General features: G+C 39.5%; 1 protein-coding gene across 1 annotated transcript; it reads left to right on the top strand.

Moving 5' to 3' along the window:
• Positions 1–895: 895 nt before the first annotated feature.
• Positions 896–15,486, top strand: SAMD7 (sterile alpha motif domain containing 7). Its single transcript, XM_005908155.3, has 7 exons — positions 896–981; positions 2,237–2,361; positions 5,827–5,905; positions 7,162–7,790; positions 8,770–8,891; positions 11,453–11,563; positions 15,310–15,486. The coding sequence occupies exons 1-7, from the start codon at positions 896–898 to the stop codon at positions 15,484–15,486; spliced, it is 1,329 nt and encodes a 442-aa protein (XP_005908217.3).
• Positions 15,487–16,067: the final 581 nt, after the last annotated feature.

The following is a 16,067-nucleotide window of genomic DNA, read 5'->3' as shown; positions in this document are numbered from 1 at the left end:
GCCTACTTAAATACCATGTTATTTTTAGTTTTGGAATCATATGAATGTATTAACTATTTTAAAAATTAAATATATGCACGAGAAAGAGAAAAAGAAACATCACTACTTTGAAAAGTTAAAACATTTTCTTCCTAATTTCCTTTTTTTTTTTTCAAAAACAGTTGTCTATCTCAATATTTTAAAAAGTAACAATTGAGGATGAAAAAGCTAAAGTGACTTGTTTGACTAGCACTCTTTTAATATTTTAAATTATTCAAAGAATGTTAATAATTAACAAGAAAATATAAGACAAAATTTTATCTCTTTTACAATGGTCACATTTTCTGATCACTAGGTTGTAGATAAAGTTATGAAAGCTTGTGTTTATATATTATATGTTTGGATATAACTTGTTTTAGTTAGACACAGTCTCGTGAAATCAGCCTCTATTCACTTTAATTAGATGTATTTTGGGGCCCTTAGGAAGATTTTCCTCCTCTCTTCTGTTTTAATCTTTTCAAATTTAACATATGGGAGCATACATTTGTGCCTCAAGAAGTATAGAAATCAAAATGAGTTGTAATAAAAGAAAATGGTATTTCTGGAATCTTGCAAAACTGGTTTAATTTTATTACTGGTCGTCGTATAGTATGGTATTTGTGGACTCTCCAACAAATTCCAAGGCCACACAGAGTTCAACAATTGTATCTGGGTGCTTACAATCGAGGGGTTTTTGTGTAACTGAAAGCTCGGTGTAGCTAGTCTTCCCAAGTATTGGGAAAATACAAAAGGTGTTCATCATTTCAAGAAGAATTCAGTCTGCCAAAAAATGGAGGTCTATGTGAACATATCTATCTTTTATTTATTTTTTTTAGAACTCCATCAGTGGCGAGAGATATTGATGATAAATCCAATGATGGCCATGAACCCTTTACTGCCAGCATCAGGGCAGCAGAGAATTCCAGTGATTCCCTCACCATTTGAACCTCCAAGTGTGGATAGGTATTCCTCTCCAATGTGATATTCTGGTCTAAGGAGAAAATGGACGTTACTAAGTTTTCAAACGCTTTAACCTCAGTGTTGTCTTATAGTCTAATGTTATCTCAAGGAACTGTGGTGTAGAAAGTCTGGGGGCCACATCTTCAACAAAGTTCCCATCACTTACCCTCTGAAGCCTCTTTGACACCATCTCTCAGTAAATAGCTAATGAGCACCTGCCATGTGAAAGGCATTGCATAGGTACAAATGTGGATGGGTAGTGCGCTAGGGCTGCCATAACAAAATATCACAGACTGGGTGGCTTAATTTTATGTCTCACAGTTCTAGAGGCTAAAAGTCCTAGATCAAGGTGCCAGCAGGTTTGGTTTCTCCCAAAGCTTCCCTCCTCAGCTTGCAGACTAGGCTGCCTTTTCACTGTGTTCCCACATGCCTTTTTTTCTGTATGGCAAGCACTTCTGGTGTCTCTTCTCTTTCTTATAAGGATACCAGTCCTACTGGGTAAGGGCTCCACCCTTATGACTTCATTTAATTCTAATTACCTCCTTAAAGGTCCTATCTCCAAAACAGAGTCACATGGGGTGATTAGGACTTCTAACATGTGGATTTTGGAAGGGGACACAATTCAGTCCCTAACAGTGTGATATCCTAGGTTTCCTGTGATGGAAGAAATCTTTCTTTGCAATAAAAGTGAAATTATTAGTATTTTGGTTATACATTCTGGCACCTTCCTATCTTCTTTTCTTTTGGATATATATTCTGGAATCTGGGGAGGAAGTAAAATTCATTATTATACTTGTTCACAGAGCATGAACAATAGAGTTGGATTTCTAGACACCACTGAAGTTTGGTAAATCGTCCATCCAGATAGTGACTGATTCCAGATGGCAAAACTCAAGCCAGAGTGTGTTCATCAAATGAGGAAAGACTGTTACGGTCAAGAACAGTATATAGTCATGAAAAATCAAAGATTGGTATTGATTTGATTTGATCATTTTTTCCCTAACATCCCTAAAACTTTCCTGCTTTCTCTGTTATTTTGTCAGGTGAGTCAGCCCTTCCCTACTAGAGTCCTGCCTCCCCATTTTTCCTATTATATTTCTTCTTAAGCCAATAGAGATTGCAGGACTTTCATACTTCATTTGGGGAAGAAATGATAGAATCCCATATGGCAATTTAAAAAAAAAATCTCACTGCCTATGCAATGGAAATTTTGTACAAATCCATTTTCATTTTACCTATTTTGTATATTTTTCCTTAGAGATTTATTGCCTCCTACTGTAGCACCAGCTGACCCAAGACAGTTTTGTATTCCTTCCCAGTTTGGATCTTCAGCTCTAGCAAATGCAAACATGCCAAACTTGCTGTCCAATCGTGTCTATTCAGGTATGAGAAACTGATGTCTCTCATCTCTGGAACCACTGTGAACTGAATTGCTGCATTAAGCTTGCCATGAAATTTATTGCTAAATTTTGGAGGTGAAACTATATGGTGATAATGCTTATAGTTTCTACAATTACTACCTAGGTTTAAATCTTGGCTCCACCACTGTGTAAGTTGCTTAACTCCTCAAACCATCAATTTACTGATGAATAACATGAAAATCTGCAATTAATATCTGTCTTACCTTACAAGGAACTGATGAAGTCATAAGGAGATGAGATCTGAGAGTAAAAGGCCCTGGGGCAGTTTATACTTGGTCTGATAGGCCAGTAAGAACTTGCTTTCTACTTGGGAGAACAGGGAAAGCTCTTGAGGAATCTGAGCAAAGGAATGACATGGTCTGACTTACATTTTACCAGGATCACTCTGGCTGCTGTGTTAGGGACAGACTTGATAGGATTCAAGTTCTGGAGTTAAACTGATGGGAGTTGATGGGCTATTAGAATAGTCAAAAGATGATGATGGCTTGGCCCTGGGTGGTTACAGTAGGAATAGTAAGAAATGGTTTGATTCTGTAAATACTTTGGAGGGAGAAACAACAGGATTTGCTCAGAGTTTAGATGTGAGATGTGAGAAGAGGAGAAGTGTTAAGGAAGACATCAAAAATTTTGGCTGAGAAATGGGAGAGGGGGAGTTGCTATTCATTGAGTTGAGGAAGACTGTGAAAGGAAGAGTTTTGGGGTAGGAGAGATAGCACAGGCATTTGCAATGCCTGCCTGACAATCAATAGGAGATGTCCAGAAGGCAGCTGCAGTCTAGAGAGGACATCTGGAGATAACCTGGAAATATAATTTTGGAAATCATCAGTATATATGAGACTCGATGAGATCATTTGTAAAGTGAGTTAAAAAGGATGAGTTAGAAGTTAAAAGGATGACCCCTAGGACACACCAACAGGATCTAGAAGATGAAGAGAGATATAGAAGGAGCAACCAGTGGGGTGGGAGAAAACCCAGGAAGGATAGAGGCCTGGAAGCCAAGAGAAGAAAGTGCTTTTAAGGAAAGAGTAAGCAATTGTGTCAAGCATGCAGCTCAGAGATCAAGTAAGATGAGGACCAAGAATATATGATTAGACGTGGCTTTGCGGAGGTCATTAATTATCTAAATAGGAGCAATTTCAGCATAGTGTCAACAAGAACATGAATGTGGGGCTCCAGAGAGAATAAGAGGTGAGAATTTCCTCACAAGTTTGAAGATGAAACTGATGCATCTTATCTTCTCAAAACTGTATTCAGTGAGTTTCTGTTTGCCCCGGTTCTCCAATTCCAACAACTCTTGATAGGAGTAATGTGAGTAAAAAGCCCGAGACAAAAAGAAATATGATTGGTGCCAGGGCCATTGAAGACGCAGGCCTGCCTGGATTTGAGCATATTACATACCACAGTGCATGGATCCACTTTGATGAGTCTGAGCAAGGGTCAGATCTGAAACTGGACACACTCACTGGGTGTGACAGCCCCAACAGCTGAACCTGGATGGTAGCCCCCTCTGGCAGCAAAAGCCCAGGGAATACATAGCCCAAAGTTATAGGTAACAGATAAGCAGACCTGTGAAATAGTTGCATTGCTGACCCAGAGAGAGTTTTTTAGTGGTTAAAACTCCAAAAACTGCTAATAGTTGGATACGAACAGGCAGGCTGACAACCTGTCCCAGGTACAGAGGTCAGTCTCCCACCCCAAGGCTGATGTGTAAGAGAACAAGCAAGAGCAAGGTAGGGCCTCAGTCCTATAGAAAATGAGCTACTAAGTTAAGTTAGCAAAAGAGAAATTGAGACAGGAATCAATTTCAAAAATTGGGATGTTAGGTAAAGAGTGTGTTATTACAACTGGACTACACTAAATTTGATGTCAACTATTTAAGAAAGAAAAAGAAACTTGAAATAGATTTGATGAGTCCAGATTTTACAGGATGCTAAAATCTAGGTGATGAGACCTGTGCCCTCTGCACTGGTCTTTTTACATGACGTTCTCTGCATCCTTGGGGATTAGCCCATGGGTTGGCAATTTCATGCTTGCCTGCTATCTCAAGGAGCATATCTTGAAACCACTGAACTACAAAAACATAGAGTTTTAGAGTCAGAAGAAGTTTTAGAGGTTATGTCATCTAGCCTCTGAATTTTACAACTGAGAAAGAATCTCATAAAAATAGATAGAGTATGGTGTACTTCAAGATAGGTTCTTATTAACAGGAGTTTAAAGAGCTCTGCTAGCTTGGTGCAAGGCAAATATAAAATCTGTTCTAGCCTTCATGATACTAGCCCTCTTGTTGGGAAGAACAGATTTATACATGAAAAACTATCATTGAACAAAACTATGTATATCAGTGTCATTTGTGTGTCTGTTATTGTTAGAGTGTGGTCTGTAGACCTATGCTGGTCTGAGAAGTGTTTGAACAATAAATGCATAGACAGAAAGGTTTAGAAACTTTTACAGCCATTTGACAGGGTAATTTTATGTCTATTAATCTGATCGTTTCAAATTGTGCTTGTGTTCATTCTTGTTTTCATTTCAATTTTCTAAAACATCATATATGTATTTTTAAAGAGTCCATGATGGGTTGGAAATTTTAAAAGAAAAAAATAATCCTTCACCATGGATTATTTGAGAAGCACCAGCATAGACTCTAAATGTGTTAGGAATCCAGAGAAAGAAAAAAGAAAAAATCAGTGTAAACATGAAGTTACCAGGCAAGAATAGAGCCTTGAATTCTGATGACGCTGTCATTATTTCAAGACATTTTGAAAGGTTGACACAAAGAACGTAATTGCTGTTCAACTCCATTGAAATTGTTTTGTAAAAAGTATTTGCCTCAGCTGCACCAAAAAGTCAACATGGAGAACTTCGTATTTTATCCCCTTAAATCACTGTATTTATTTCCAGGGATTTCAGTACATCAGGAAGCATTTAGTTACTTTTTTTTTTTAAGTCAACTAATTCTTCTTGCACCCCCCAAAAAAACCACAAAACAGTCATCAATTTTTACTTCGAAAGCAAGTAGTCAAGAGATCCATAGTTAATTTCATCTTTTTCCTTTTGAAGTATGGTTGGAAAACATTGCCAGTTATGAGACCCATACTTAAATTAAAAAAATTATCTGGGGGATTTCCTGGCAGTCCAGTGGTTAGGACACGGTGCTTTCATTGCAGGACCCCTGGTTCAGTATCAGGGAAATAAGATCCTGCAAGCCATACAGTACAGCCGCTCCCCCCAAAATTATTTAGTGTTATCATGCCATCACCAAAGTGACTCTAAGATGCTGACAGTCATGAATTGACATCATTTCCAACATTGTGCTCAGTTGGTAGTTTTTTGCAGATACTGTTTTAAATCATTATATTTTCTTTTTATTATCTTCAAGTGGATATTTTTAATTTGTTCATGGGGTGGGATGGTGGTTTTCTTGTTTAAGGTTGGGGCATTTTGCCACCTGAATCCGTAAAGGCAATGGCTAGAAGAAATGAAATGATTCAAAGGCAGCATACTGCCAGGTAATGTAACAATCTTGTTTTAATTATTTTCTATTCACTCACTTGTCTGTGTATTCATTTAATATAAATACATATATATGTTATTTATATACTTTTATATATATTCATTCATTTATTATATTTGTATACTGTTGTTTTTGTATATGTCGTTACATTTGTGTATATGTCATTGTTGTTTAGTCGCTCAGTTGTGTCTGACTCTTTGTGACCCCATGGGCTACAGCCTGTCAAGCTCCTCTGTCCGTGGGATTTTCTAGGCAAGAATACCGGTGTGGGTTGCCATTTCCTTCTCCGGGGGTTTGTGTATGTATATTCACTGATTATATACATATACACACACATTCTGATTACTTTCAAAAAGTATTTCAGGAATACTACAAAAAGAGACATATACAAACATGTACACGGGTTGGTTAAAGATAAAAGCAAGATTAGAGATTACACAGTGAAGCTAAGTTTATAGATCATAATAATCAGTCGATGTCTCATAATTAAATGCCTACCTATGATTCTTTTGAAATTCATATTGGCAATGCTGTCTTAAATTACTTCAATTCTGCCTGAAGATAGGAGTCAAGCTTGCCAATCCCACTTCAAACTATGCCATCAGAGCCCAGACAGCCCCTCATTAGCCTAAAAGCAGCCTTCAGCAATCAGGAGAAGACAGTAATAATGACCAGCGTTTGGCTGTGGGTGAGAAAAGACATCAGAGTCAACTTTCTCATCAGTGGGCACTAAGGGGTTCAGGTGATGACCAATAAGTAAAGTAAAGTAAGCAAAATTGCCAACAAACCCTCCACTCCTCCTCCTTTCCCCTATCCTTACCATGTCATTAATTTTAGCAGTTGAGACCCACTGCATTTCTTGAGTCTCACTAAAATTGTACTGCAACATTTAAAACCTTCTTCCCAGGACTTTAGTTTCTTTGAGGATTAATCTCTGGCAAGAAACTACTCTGTGTTGTGTTCTCCCCATCCCTGCTAAAACTGCCTTATCCAGTAGAGATAATGTTCTAAAGACCGGCCTTGGACTTCCACTGTGAGACTTAGCCAAACCTTTCATCCTCTGATCTTACTCTAAACTCTCCCTCCAATGGCTTTCAGGGAGATTTGTGTTTATGCCCAACAAACTTCAGAAAAATGGCCTAAAGACTTACAGGAAAACCAGAGGTACTACATTAGGGAAGGCAGAGGGCCATTAAAAGTATTTTTCTAATGGTTTTCTTGGGTTTATAAAATATTTTGTTTTGTTTTTAGGATGGAAATGGAAATGCATGCCATTTACCAGCAAAGGAGAATAGAAAAAGTTAATTCTAAGGGACTAGCAGGCCTAGGGATCCCATTCATTTATGGCTCCAGTATCCCTGTGGGCCCAGCCACCTACCACGGCAGGGGCATGCTCCCAGCCAGTGACCTGCACCTTCACAGAAGCACCCTGAGAAACCTTCAGGGAAACCCCATGATAGTGGCGACTGGTCCACGCTTTACAGAGAACTGGGGGCAAAAATGTCGTCGTCTCAGGAGAGGTACCGGGAGTCAGAAAGTTCTAGACAGTGACACTGAGAGTTCTAAAAGTCAAGTAGAAGAGAAGCCCCTAGGCCAAGCCCATGCAGTTCTCTATGAAGAGAACGAGTATACAAAAGACCCAGAAATGGAGGCTCTGGACAATCACACGTTGGGTGAAACCAGTGGAAAGCCAACTACAGCTCTTGCTGACACCTGTGGAGAGCTGGAGCCCAGCCACAGAAAGCCCTGGGGAGCTCAGGGAACTCCCCTGGAAGAAAAGGCTTGGGACAACGGGAAGGAGAAGCCCTCTGAGCATGGTTTGGCAGCCTGTGGAGAAAAGAATGGGGTGTACCCCCCAGCTCGACGATCATCTCAGCCAGGTAGGTGTCCAGAGGCCAATCCTCAGGAACCACAGGTTGTCAGGTCCGTGAGATTATTACACAGTGATCTGTGACCATTGTGTTTCTTTTTATCCATCCTACTTAGAATTACCCCCTCTTGAAAAACTTATTACATTAGTTCCAATCAGCCATAACAGTGAAATGTACCTCTTTTTATATATTATTATATAGAGAATTTTCAGTGAAGTCTAGAAAGGTATAAATATGGGGAAGGATGGGAAAACCTACCAGAATGTTTAATTAAAATTTTAATCTAATTTAGTCTCTTCAGCACAAAATAGAGGGGCTTCTTTCTTAGAAGTATGATTCAATCTCCCCTGTATATAAGTGTAGTAACAGAAAAAACAGACAAACAGAATCTCTTTCAATGTTCATTATTGTTATGATACAGTTTAACCTATAAGTATTAACACACTATCCCCTGCCAAACACACTGAATAGTTTTCTAGAAATTTTTTAGATTAAAAAAATATAAAACTGGAATTTCTTTAGATAAAAATATTTTAAAACACAGGGATTGGGGTATGTGTAATCTAGCCACCACACCAGCTTGTTTCCCTGACAAAGTATTAATTTGCCATTTTGATGAAGATAGAGCTAATTCTTGTATGGCTTAGAGAGCATCATAAATATATAACATCATAGAACATGGTGTTAATCTGGAGAATGAAATCTACAGGGTATTTCTATTGAAATCTGAGAGAAGCTGGAACTTTGTTTTTGTTTATGATAAGGCAGTCATTAAAGATCCTCTAGAGGAAGAAAAGAAAGGAGACAGCTAAGCTTTTTTAGAAATCATCTCTCAGTAACTCAGTAGCTTTTAAGGGGGTTACATATAGATCTACATCAAGGAGCTGCTCTGTGGTAATAGAATATGCGGCAATTAATGTAACTATATATACAACTGTACTCTTAGCTTCACCCTTGCCCACAAAATAATTTCCTTTCCATTTGAAAGGGACACACATCTTGCTTACAACCAAGGAAAATCTATCTTTGAATGAAGACATTCAGAAATGGACCGTGAACGATGTGTACAACTTCATTAGCGGCCTTCCGGGTTGTTCAGACTATGCTCAGGTGACGTAACGTTTAAATATTTTTTTAAAGTCAATTGACTTCTTTTTTTAAATAAGACATTTTGAAATATACTTCCTTCATAATGAGTTCTAACTTAGTTTTGAACCCAAAGAGCATTCCTAATAATCTCTTCCTTTTTATGTCGTTGGCTCTCCTGAAACAGAAGCCTCTGATTGATGGAGCTTGAGTCATGTGCCCACACCCCAGCTTCAGGGAAAGCTGGGAAAGCCAGTGTCTGGCTTTAGTTTCAGTCTCCTCAAGACTCCTGAGATGCGGGGATTCTCCCAAAATTAGGAGGTTCAAAGGTCAAACATCCAAGAAGAATGAGAGATATCTACTATATGTCCTATTCATCCATGTAGCAAACATTTTGGAGGCATGTACTTCTGTATCACAAGTTTTAGGCTACTTGTCATAATAATAGAAATATGTACTTTAGTCTAAAAAGGACAAGAAGGAAATACATTTGAAAAGTAGGAAATTAACTATTTCAAAATTCCATTTTTGTGCTAGGGCAATATGTTAAAATGCCTACACATATAATTCAATCTGATAGATAAATACTATTTTTTAAATTATAATGAACTGCTAGGATAGTTGGAAAGTAAAACCAGTATCACTTATCAGTGATAAAAATGGGAAAATCAGAGATAAAAATGGTGGGTTGGCAAGTTTTTGAGGTTTATGTCAATGTTACATTTTCAAGTATATAATTTACTTTTTCAAGTGATTTTAATAACACAATTCCAAGCAACAATGTACCAACTAAATCTGACATCATTATCTTCGGTTTATATATTAAAGGAAAAGAAAGCAAGAAAAGGACATTATGATTTAACTACATTGTAATTAATTGATGTTAGAGATAATTGTTTTCAGATCTTATTTTGTGACGTTTTCCTTCAGTGTAATGCTGTTAATTTTTAAATTCTTCTTTTCTTTTCTTTCCTCTTTCTTTCTCCCTTTGTTCTTTTCATGGGACCAATGGAAAAGTCACAGAGTAGTAGTTAAGAGTATAGCTTATGAAAGTACAAGTTCAAACCCCGGCTTTTCCACTCTCTGGACACGTGACCTGGGACAAGTTGCCTCTCTCCTTGGTGTCTCAGTTTTTTCATCTGTAAATGGGGATAATAGTATAATACTTTCTCAAAGTACTATTGTATTAATGAGTGCCTGACACCTTCTAAGTACTCAATATATTCTAATTTCATCATTATATCTGAGGCTTCTAGAGAAAGCAAAATCTCAAGTTACTTATGAGGCAAGTTGTATTCTTCAAGTCACTTATCTTTTGCATACCTGCTAAAAATATTTGTTCTATTTTTTCCTACTCAAGGAGTATAACCTTATTATTTTATTACTAGTCATTAACTGTAGGTAAGTCACTTTTTAAATTTATCTGTGCCACTTATCAAGTGCCACATCAACCACTGGTACAATGGAGTTACAAAATTCTGATAGCCGGAAACATGAAATCCCTTGTATAACGAATGTTACATTGCTGACTTTTGATGGACTGAATCTGTTTGAACTCGCTATTTTTAATCAGTAAGTGATTCACAGTCATATGCAGTTTATAATAACCACTCTTGTAATAAATAATATTACATGCATTTCATACTTTATAATCCCAAATGTTCCCTCGTGGGTACCAAGAAGCCACATAAACCCGAAGACCCCAAACTTTACTGACTCATTATCTCTTACCAACAGGATGTGAGTGCTTCCTTCCCCACCCCTAGGAGTGGCACAATTATTTCTAGGTGTTTCTCAAATGTGTTTAGGATCAAGTCCTGCTCTTGTTTCCTCACTAAAGTTGGTTCCCCTCCCAGAAATTGCTGGTGTTATCAACAGCTCTCACTTGCATTTTCCTCTCCTCCCTTCACTGCTCATCTAAGGCAGGGCACAGAGGCACTGTGTCTGTAAATGTGAGAGTTTGAAATTTGCCTGAAATGGTTTTTACCCATATCCCTTCACTCAGACTATTTGTTCATTCATTGATTTGTCCAGCAAGGACAATTGCACATGTTTTGTACCAGGCACTGCATTACAGATACATCAGTGAGTAAAACTTGGGCCTGCCCTCAAATAAGAACTATTCCATGTTGAAATTGAGTTCTATATTGAGAGAATTGGCTGGTTTAGACAGTAAAGAATCTGCATGCAATGCAGGAGATCCGGGTTCAATCCCTGGGTCAGGAAGATCCCCTGGAGAAGGAAATGACAACCCACTCCCATATTCTTGCCTGGGAAATCCCATGGACAGAGGAGCCTGGTGGGCTACAGTCCATGGGGTCACAAAGAGTCAGACACAACTGAGTCACTAACACTTTCATACTTTTCACTTTCATGGAATTGCAATGTACTCCAAGGGTTGTTAAACAACACAAACAACACACCATTGGAGCACAGAAAAGAGAGTAACTGAAAATAAGAAATGTTACAATTTTTGTGTCATCCTCAAGCAGTCCTAATGTTTCCTCCAAAGCTGAAAATCTATATGTAAAACAAGATTTTTTTTAAAAAAACATTCAAAGTTGACATCTTTTATGTTTAATAAGGTATTTAAAGATCATGCAATTGATGGAGAAACTTTGCCATTACTCACAGAGGAGCATCTTCGAAGCGCTATGGGATTAAAGTTGGGACCAGCACTGAAGATTCAATCACAGGTGGGGTGATTTTTCATAACTAAACATGCATTCATGTTATGAAGCCTAAGAGAAATATGTTCCTTTCTTTGGTTGTAATATTAACGATACCTGTCTAACCTCTTTTCTAAACTTTTGCCCTCTATGGGTGTGGACATAACAGAATAAGGGAACCTGAAAGCATCGGATGGGGCATTGTACACAACTCTAAGTTCAGTTGGGAAGGCACCAAGCAAGGGTGTATTGGGCAGTGTTTAATGACCTGCTCTCTTTAAAAAGGAACCCTGATTCAGTGTTTGTCAATTTCTGTAGTGTAAAATACTGCCTCCATGACTGACAAACTCCAAATGCAACTGAATACAAGATTTGGAAGAGATGCACAACAGCACCCTATTTTAGACTCCCTTCACCATGTGGATAGCACAGGTGTAAACAAGCTCAAAAGCAGTGATGATAATAAACAATTATAGTAAAATAAGTAGATAAAATAATTAAGTTATAAGTTTGGAGCATTTAATATTTTGTTGTTCTTTAGTTGCTAAATCATGTCTGAGTCTTTGGGTGCGACCCCATGGACTATAATGTAGTCTGCCAGGATCCTCTATCCGTGAGATTTCGCAGCAATATTACTGCAGTGGGTTGCCATTTCCTTCTCCAGGGAATCTTCCCAACCTAGAGATTGAACCCACATCTCCTGCACTGCAGGCGGATTCTTTACCACTGAGCCACCTGGGAAGCCTATTTAATATTAATACTTTAGCTTTCTATATAATATATCTAACTGTAACTTTATATAATTTAGTTTTTAATAATGGCATTTTTAGGGTGTCCCTGGTGGCTCAGTGGTAAAGAATTCACCTGCCAATGCAGGAGACATGGGTTCAATCCCTGATCCTGGAAGATCCTACATGCTCTGAAGCAACTAGGCCACAACTATTGAGCTTGTGCTCTGCAGCCCAGGAACCACAACTTCTGACCTCTTATGCTGCAACTATTGAACCTGTGGGCCTAGAGCCCATGCTCCACAGTAAGATAAACCATCGCAATGAGAAGCCTGTGCACCGAACCTAGAGAGCAGCCACAAAGACCCAGAACAGCCAATAAATGTGTAATAATGGCATTTTTAACAATTAGCTGGCAAACTTCTTAAAAGTTTAACAGTTGGTCACAAGAGCTGAAATAAGCCATAGCACCCCTTCTCATCACTGCCTCCACTGCTTCATTCTGGCCTAAGGCACCACTGTCTCTCACTGGATCACTGCATTAGCCTTCCAACTCTTCTTCCTGCTCTGCCCCTGCCCACCCAGAGCCTATTCACACAACAGTAAAGAATGATTCTTCTAATACATGACAGATCATGTCACTCTTCTGCAGTAGCTTCCCATCTCTTTCAAAGTCATATATTATTTGCACTCCTCCCCACCCGTCACCACCCTTGCCTTCCTGACCTCATCTTGACATCTCTCTCCATCAGTTACTGCTTTTGCCATTCACCTCTGGATGCTGTTTGAACATCTAGGCAGGCTCCACCTTAGCACATCTCTCTCTGGCTGTGGTGCTTCCCCCACCCCCCAGACAGCCTCATGCTTTGCTCCCTTCATCTTTGCTCCACTCTCCCATCTCAAAGAGGTTTGTGTGGTTCATGCTACTTAAAATTGCACACAGCCCAGCCCCATACATCCTCCTGCCATCCCTTTTTCTGCTCCTCTCTTTTCCCCCATAGCACTTATCACCTTCAATCACACAATATAGTTTACTCATTTATAACCTTTATATTTATTTTTTCTTTCTCTCTGACCCCACTAGAATGTAAGCTCAATTAGAGCAGAGATCTTTAACTGTTTTGTTGACTGAATAATCTCAGAATGTGCAAAACCCATAATAGGTCAATAATTATTTGCTGAAAGAACGAGTTTCCTAAAATCGAAACCAAGAAGCCTCAAATAATTGTTTCAGAATTTATATGGTACTCTACCTATTTACAATACATATTCAGACCAGGTACTGAGTTTCTAAAATGTCCTTCAAAAACCATTTTTATTTATCTAAACTTTTTAGGGTAAAGAAGTTCTTTATTTCTAATGGAAATACTTTAAGGTTTCCATTGGTGGTGTTTTTTTCAACTTCTTATTCTGGAATAACTGTAGATACAGAAAAGTTGCGAATAGAGTGCAGAGAGTTCACCTAGTTTTTCCCAGTGTTAACATCTTACATAACATGGCACATTTGTCAAAGCTAAGAAATTAACATTGGTACAATATGATATTCACTTTTAAGTAATTTTTCTTTAGTGAGGACACTATATCTCTTGGAATACTTACAAAAATATTGGACAGTTCTTTTTCCTCAAATCAGATTTTCTTTGCTTTGATTTATCACTTTGGTTGGGTTTTTGTTTTGTTTTTGTTTTGGGGTGTTTTTTTGGTTTTTTGTCTTTATAGCGTGGCCAACCCCAAGTCATTCTTAATCTTCTCCTCACTTGCTGTTAACATTACCCCTCTATATCATTTTCATGAGGCTGTAGTCATTTCTTCTGCTCCTGATATATGTAAATGCCTCCATGCAGGCCAACTGAGCTGTTACATCCCAGGCTCCATGTGCCAGTGTAACAAGGCAGGGCTACCACAGAAGCTGTGGGGAAAGGGGAAAGGGAGGGGGGAGATCCCACTGATGCCAGATGTTCAACCAAATAGAGCAGTTACAGAGTCCTTGGGATTGGGATTGCCCAGGGGTCCAACTGAAACAGGAAAAGTGAAAGGTTCTGAGCAACATCTGAAAGTCCCAGAAGGTGAGCAAGCAGGAGTGCATCTCAATTTCCAAAATGGGCATCAAGGGCAAAATTCCATTTCAGCAAGAACTGCTAAGAAGGAGGAAACCCACACTTCAGAACAGAAACCTAGGAGATCGACCTGGACTGAGCACACAAGGAGAGGGGTAGGAGAAGAAAACACTGGAATTTGAGAACTCAGATATTATTAAAATGGAGGGAGCTTGGTGTTTGAGTTACAGCAATGTGAACAATATAGAAATCTCCTGGGTCCCCCTCAGGGTCAGGTTTGTGCACAAGCACACTGGTTAGTACCGGGCACCAAGACCCCAGGGCTTCCCTGGTGACTCAGGGATAAAAAATATCTGCCTGCAAATGCAGGAGACTTGGGTTTGATCCCTGGGTCAGGAAGATCCCCTGGAGAAGGAAATGGCAGCCCACTCCGATATTCTTGCCTAAAGAATCCCATGGACAGAAGAGTCTGGCTGGCTTCTGTCCATGGGGTCTCAAAAGAGTCAGACACAACTGAGCAACTGAGCACATACTAAGTCCCAGAGCCACCTTATTTAATGTCTCAAAACAAAGCCCACTGAAGGCCAGCTGTGTGCTGAGGTTCTAAACAGTTTCAGCCCCAGCCAGAGAAGGATGGGCTGGGTGCTGGTGATGGTGGAGTCTGGTGTCTGTGGGAACTCTTGTGGAACCCCTGGAAAAGGGAAAGCTGGGGGAATGCTGGGCGAAATAATCATGTGTGCTGATGAACCGCAGCAGGACCAAGAACAGGAATTGGTAAGTTCCTACCATCTCGATACCCAGTTTTACATCTCAAACACTATAATTCTGGAAGAAAAAGCCCGCCATATCCTAGAATTGTGTCCTCCACAATTGTGTAGATGCCCTATGCCTGAAATTACCTCAGCCTGCCTGCCACCTGTGTCTTTGAAGAATATGCTGAGTTATTGAATGGATTCATAGATTTAATTACTGTATTTTGTCTTCAAAGGTATCTCAACATGTGGAAAGTATGTTCTACAAGAAAAGTCTTTCACTTCCTACCCACACAAAACAAGCATTCAATCAACCAACAGATACAAACCCTCTTTTGGATTTTAACTCTTGGAGTGATACATTGGACATTCCTTGTTCCCAGGATATGATCGTTCCTAAAGGAACTGAGTGAGATAATATGAGAAATTAAAACCCTCCTGGAGCAAGAACAGTCTTAATTGTTTCTCAAAAATCTCTAGGATATTCTGAAAGGTGTGTAAGAGTTTCCCAGGACCAGATGGAGGCTGAGAGAGAGAGAAAGCCTGTCCACCTGAGCTGTCCCAGAGGGGTCCTTTCTCAGGCTTCAAGGAGTGACCTCAGCTTCAAAGTGTGTGCACGTCTGCATGTTAAGTCACTTTCAACTCTTTGTGACCTTATGGACTGTAGTCTACCATGCTCCTTGGTCCATGGGGATTCTCCAGGCAGGAATACTGGAGTGAGTTGCCATGCCCTCCTCCAGGGAATCTTCCTTACCCAACGATCGAACCCCCATCTCAGGTCTCTTGCATTGGCAGGTGGGTTCTTTACCACTAGCACCACCCACCTGGGAAGCCCTCAGCACAAAGTAGCTGGTGTGTGTTAGTCGCTCAGTCATGCCTGACTCTTTGCAACCCCATGGACTACAGCCCACCAAGCTCCTCTGTCCACGGGATTTTCCAAGCAGGGATACTGGAGTGGGTTGCCATTTCCTTCTCCAGGGGATCTTCCCAACCC

Source organism: Bos mutus, chromosome 1 (genome assembly GCF_027580195.1).
Source record: "Bos mutus isolate GX-2022 chromosome 1, NWIPB_WYAK_1.1, whole genome shotgun sequence".
Lineage (NCBI taxonomy): Eukaryota > Metazoa > Chordata > Mammalia > Artiodactyla > Bovidae > Bos > Bos mutus.
Note: the sequence above shows the minus strand (reverse complement) of the source record. Positions and strands in the feature narration are given on the sequence as shown.

Coding starts and splice junctions, on each gene's coding strand:
- SAMD7 (XM_005908155.3), top strand. CDS start 896: ATGGCCATGAACCCTTTACTGCCAGCATCAGGGCAGCAGAGAATTCCA. Junction 7,791..8,769: donor TCGACGATCATCTCAGCCAG/GTAGGTGTCCAG, acceptor TCCATTTGAAAG/GGACACACATCTTGCTTACA. Junction 8,892..11,452: donor GTTGTTCAGACTATGCTCAG/GTGACGTAACGT, acceptor ATGTTTAATAAG/GTATTTAAAGATCATGCAAT.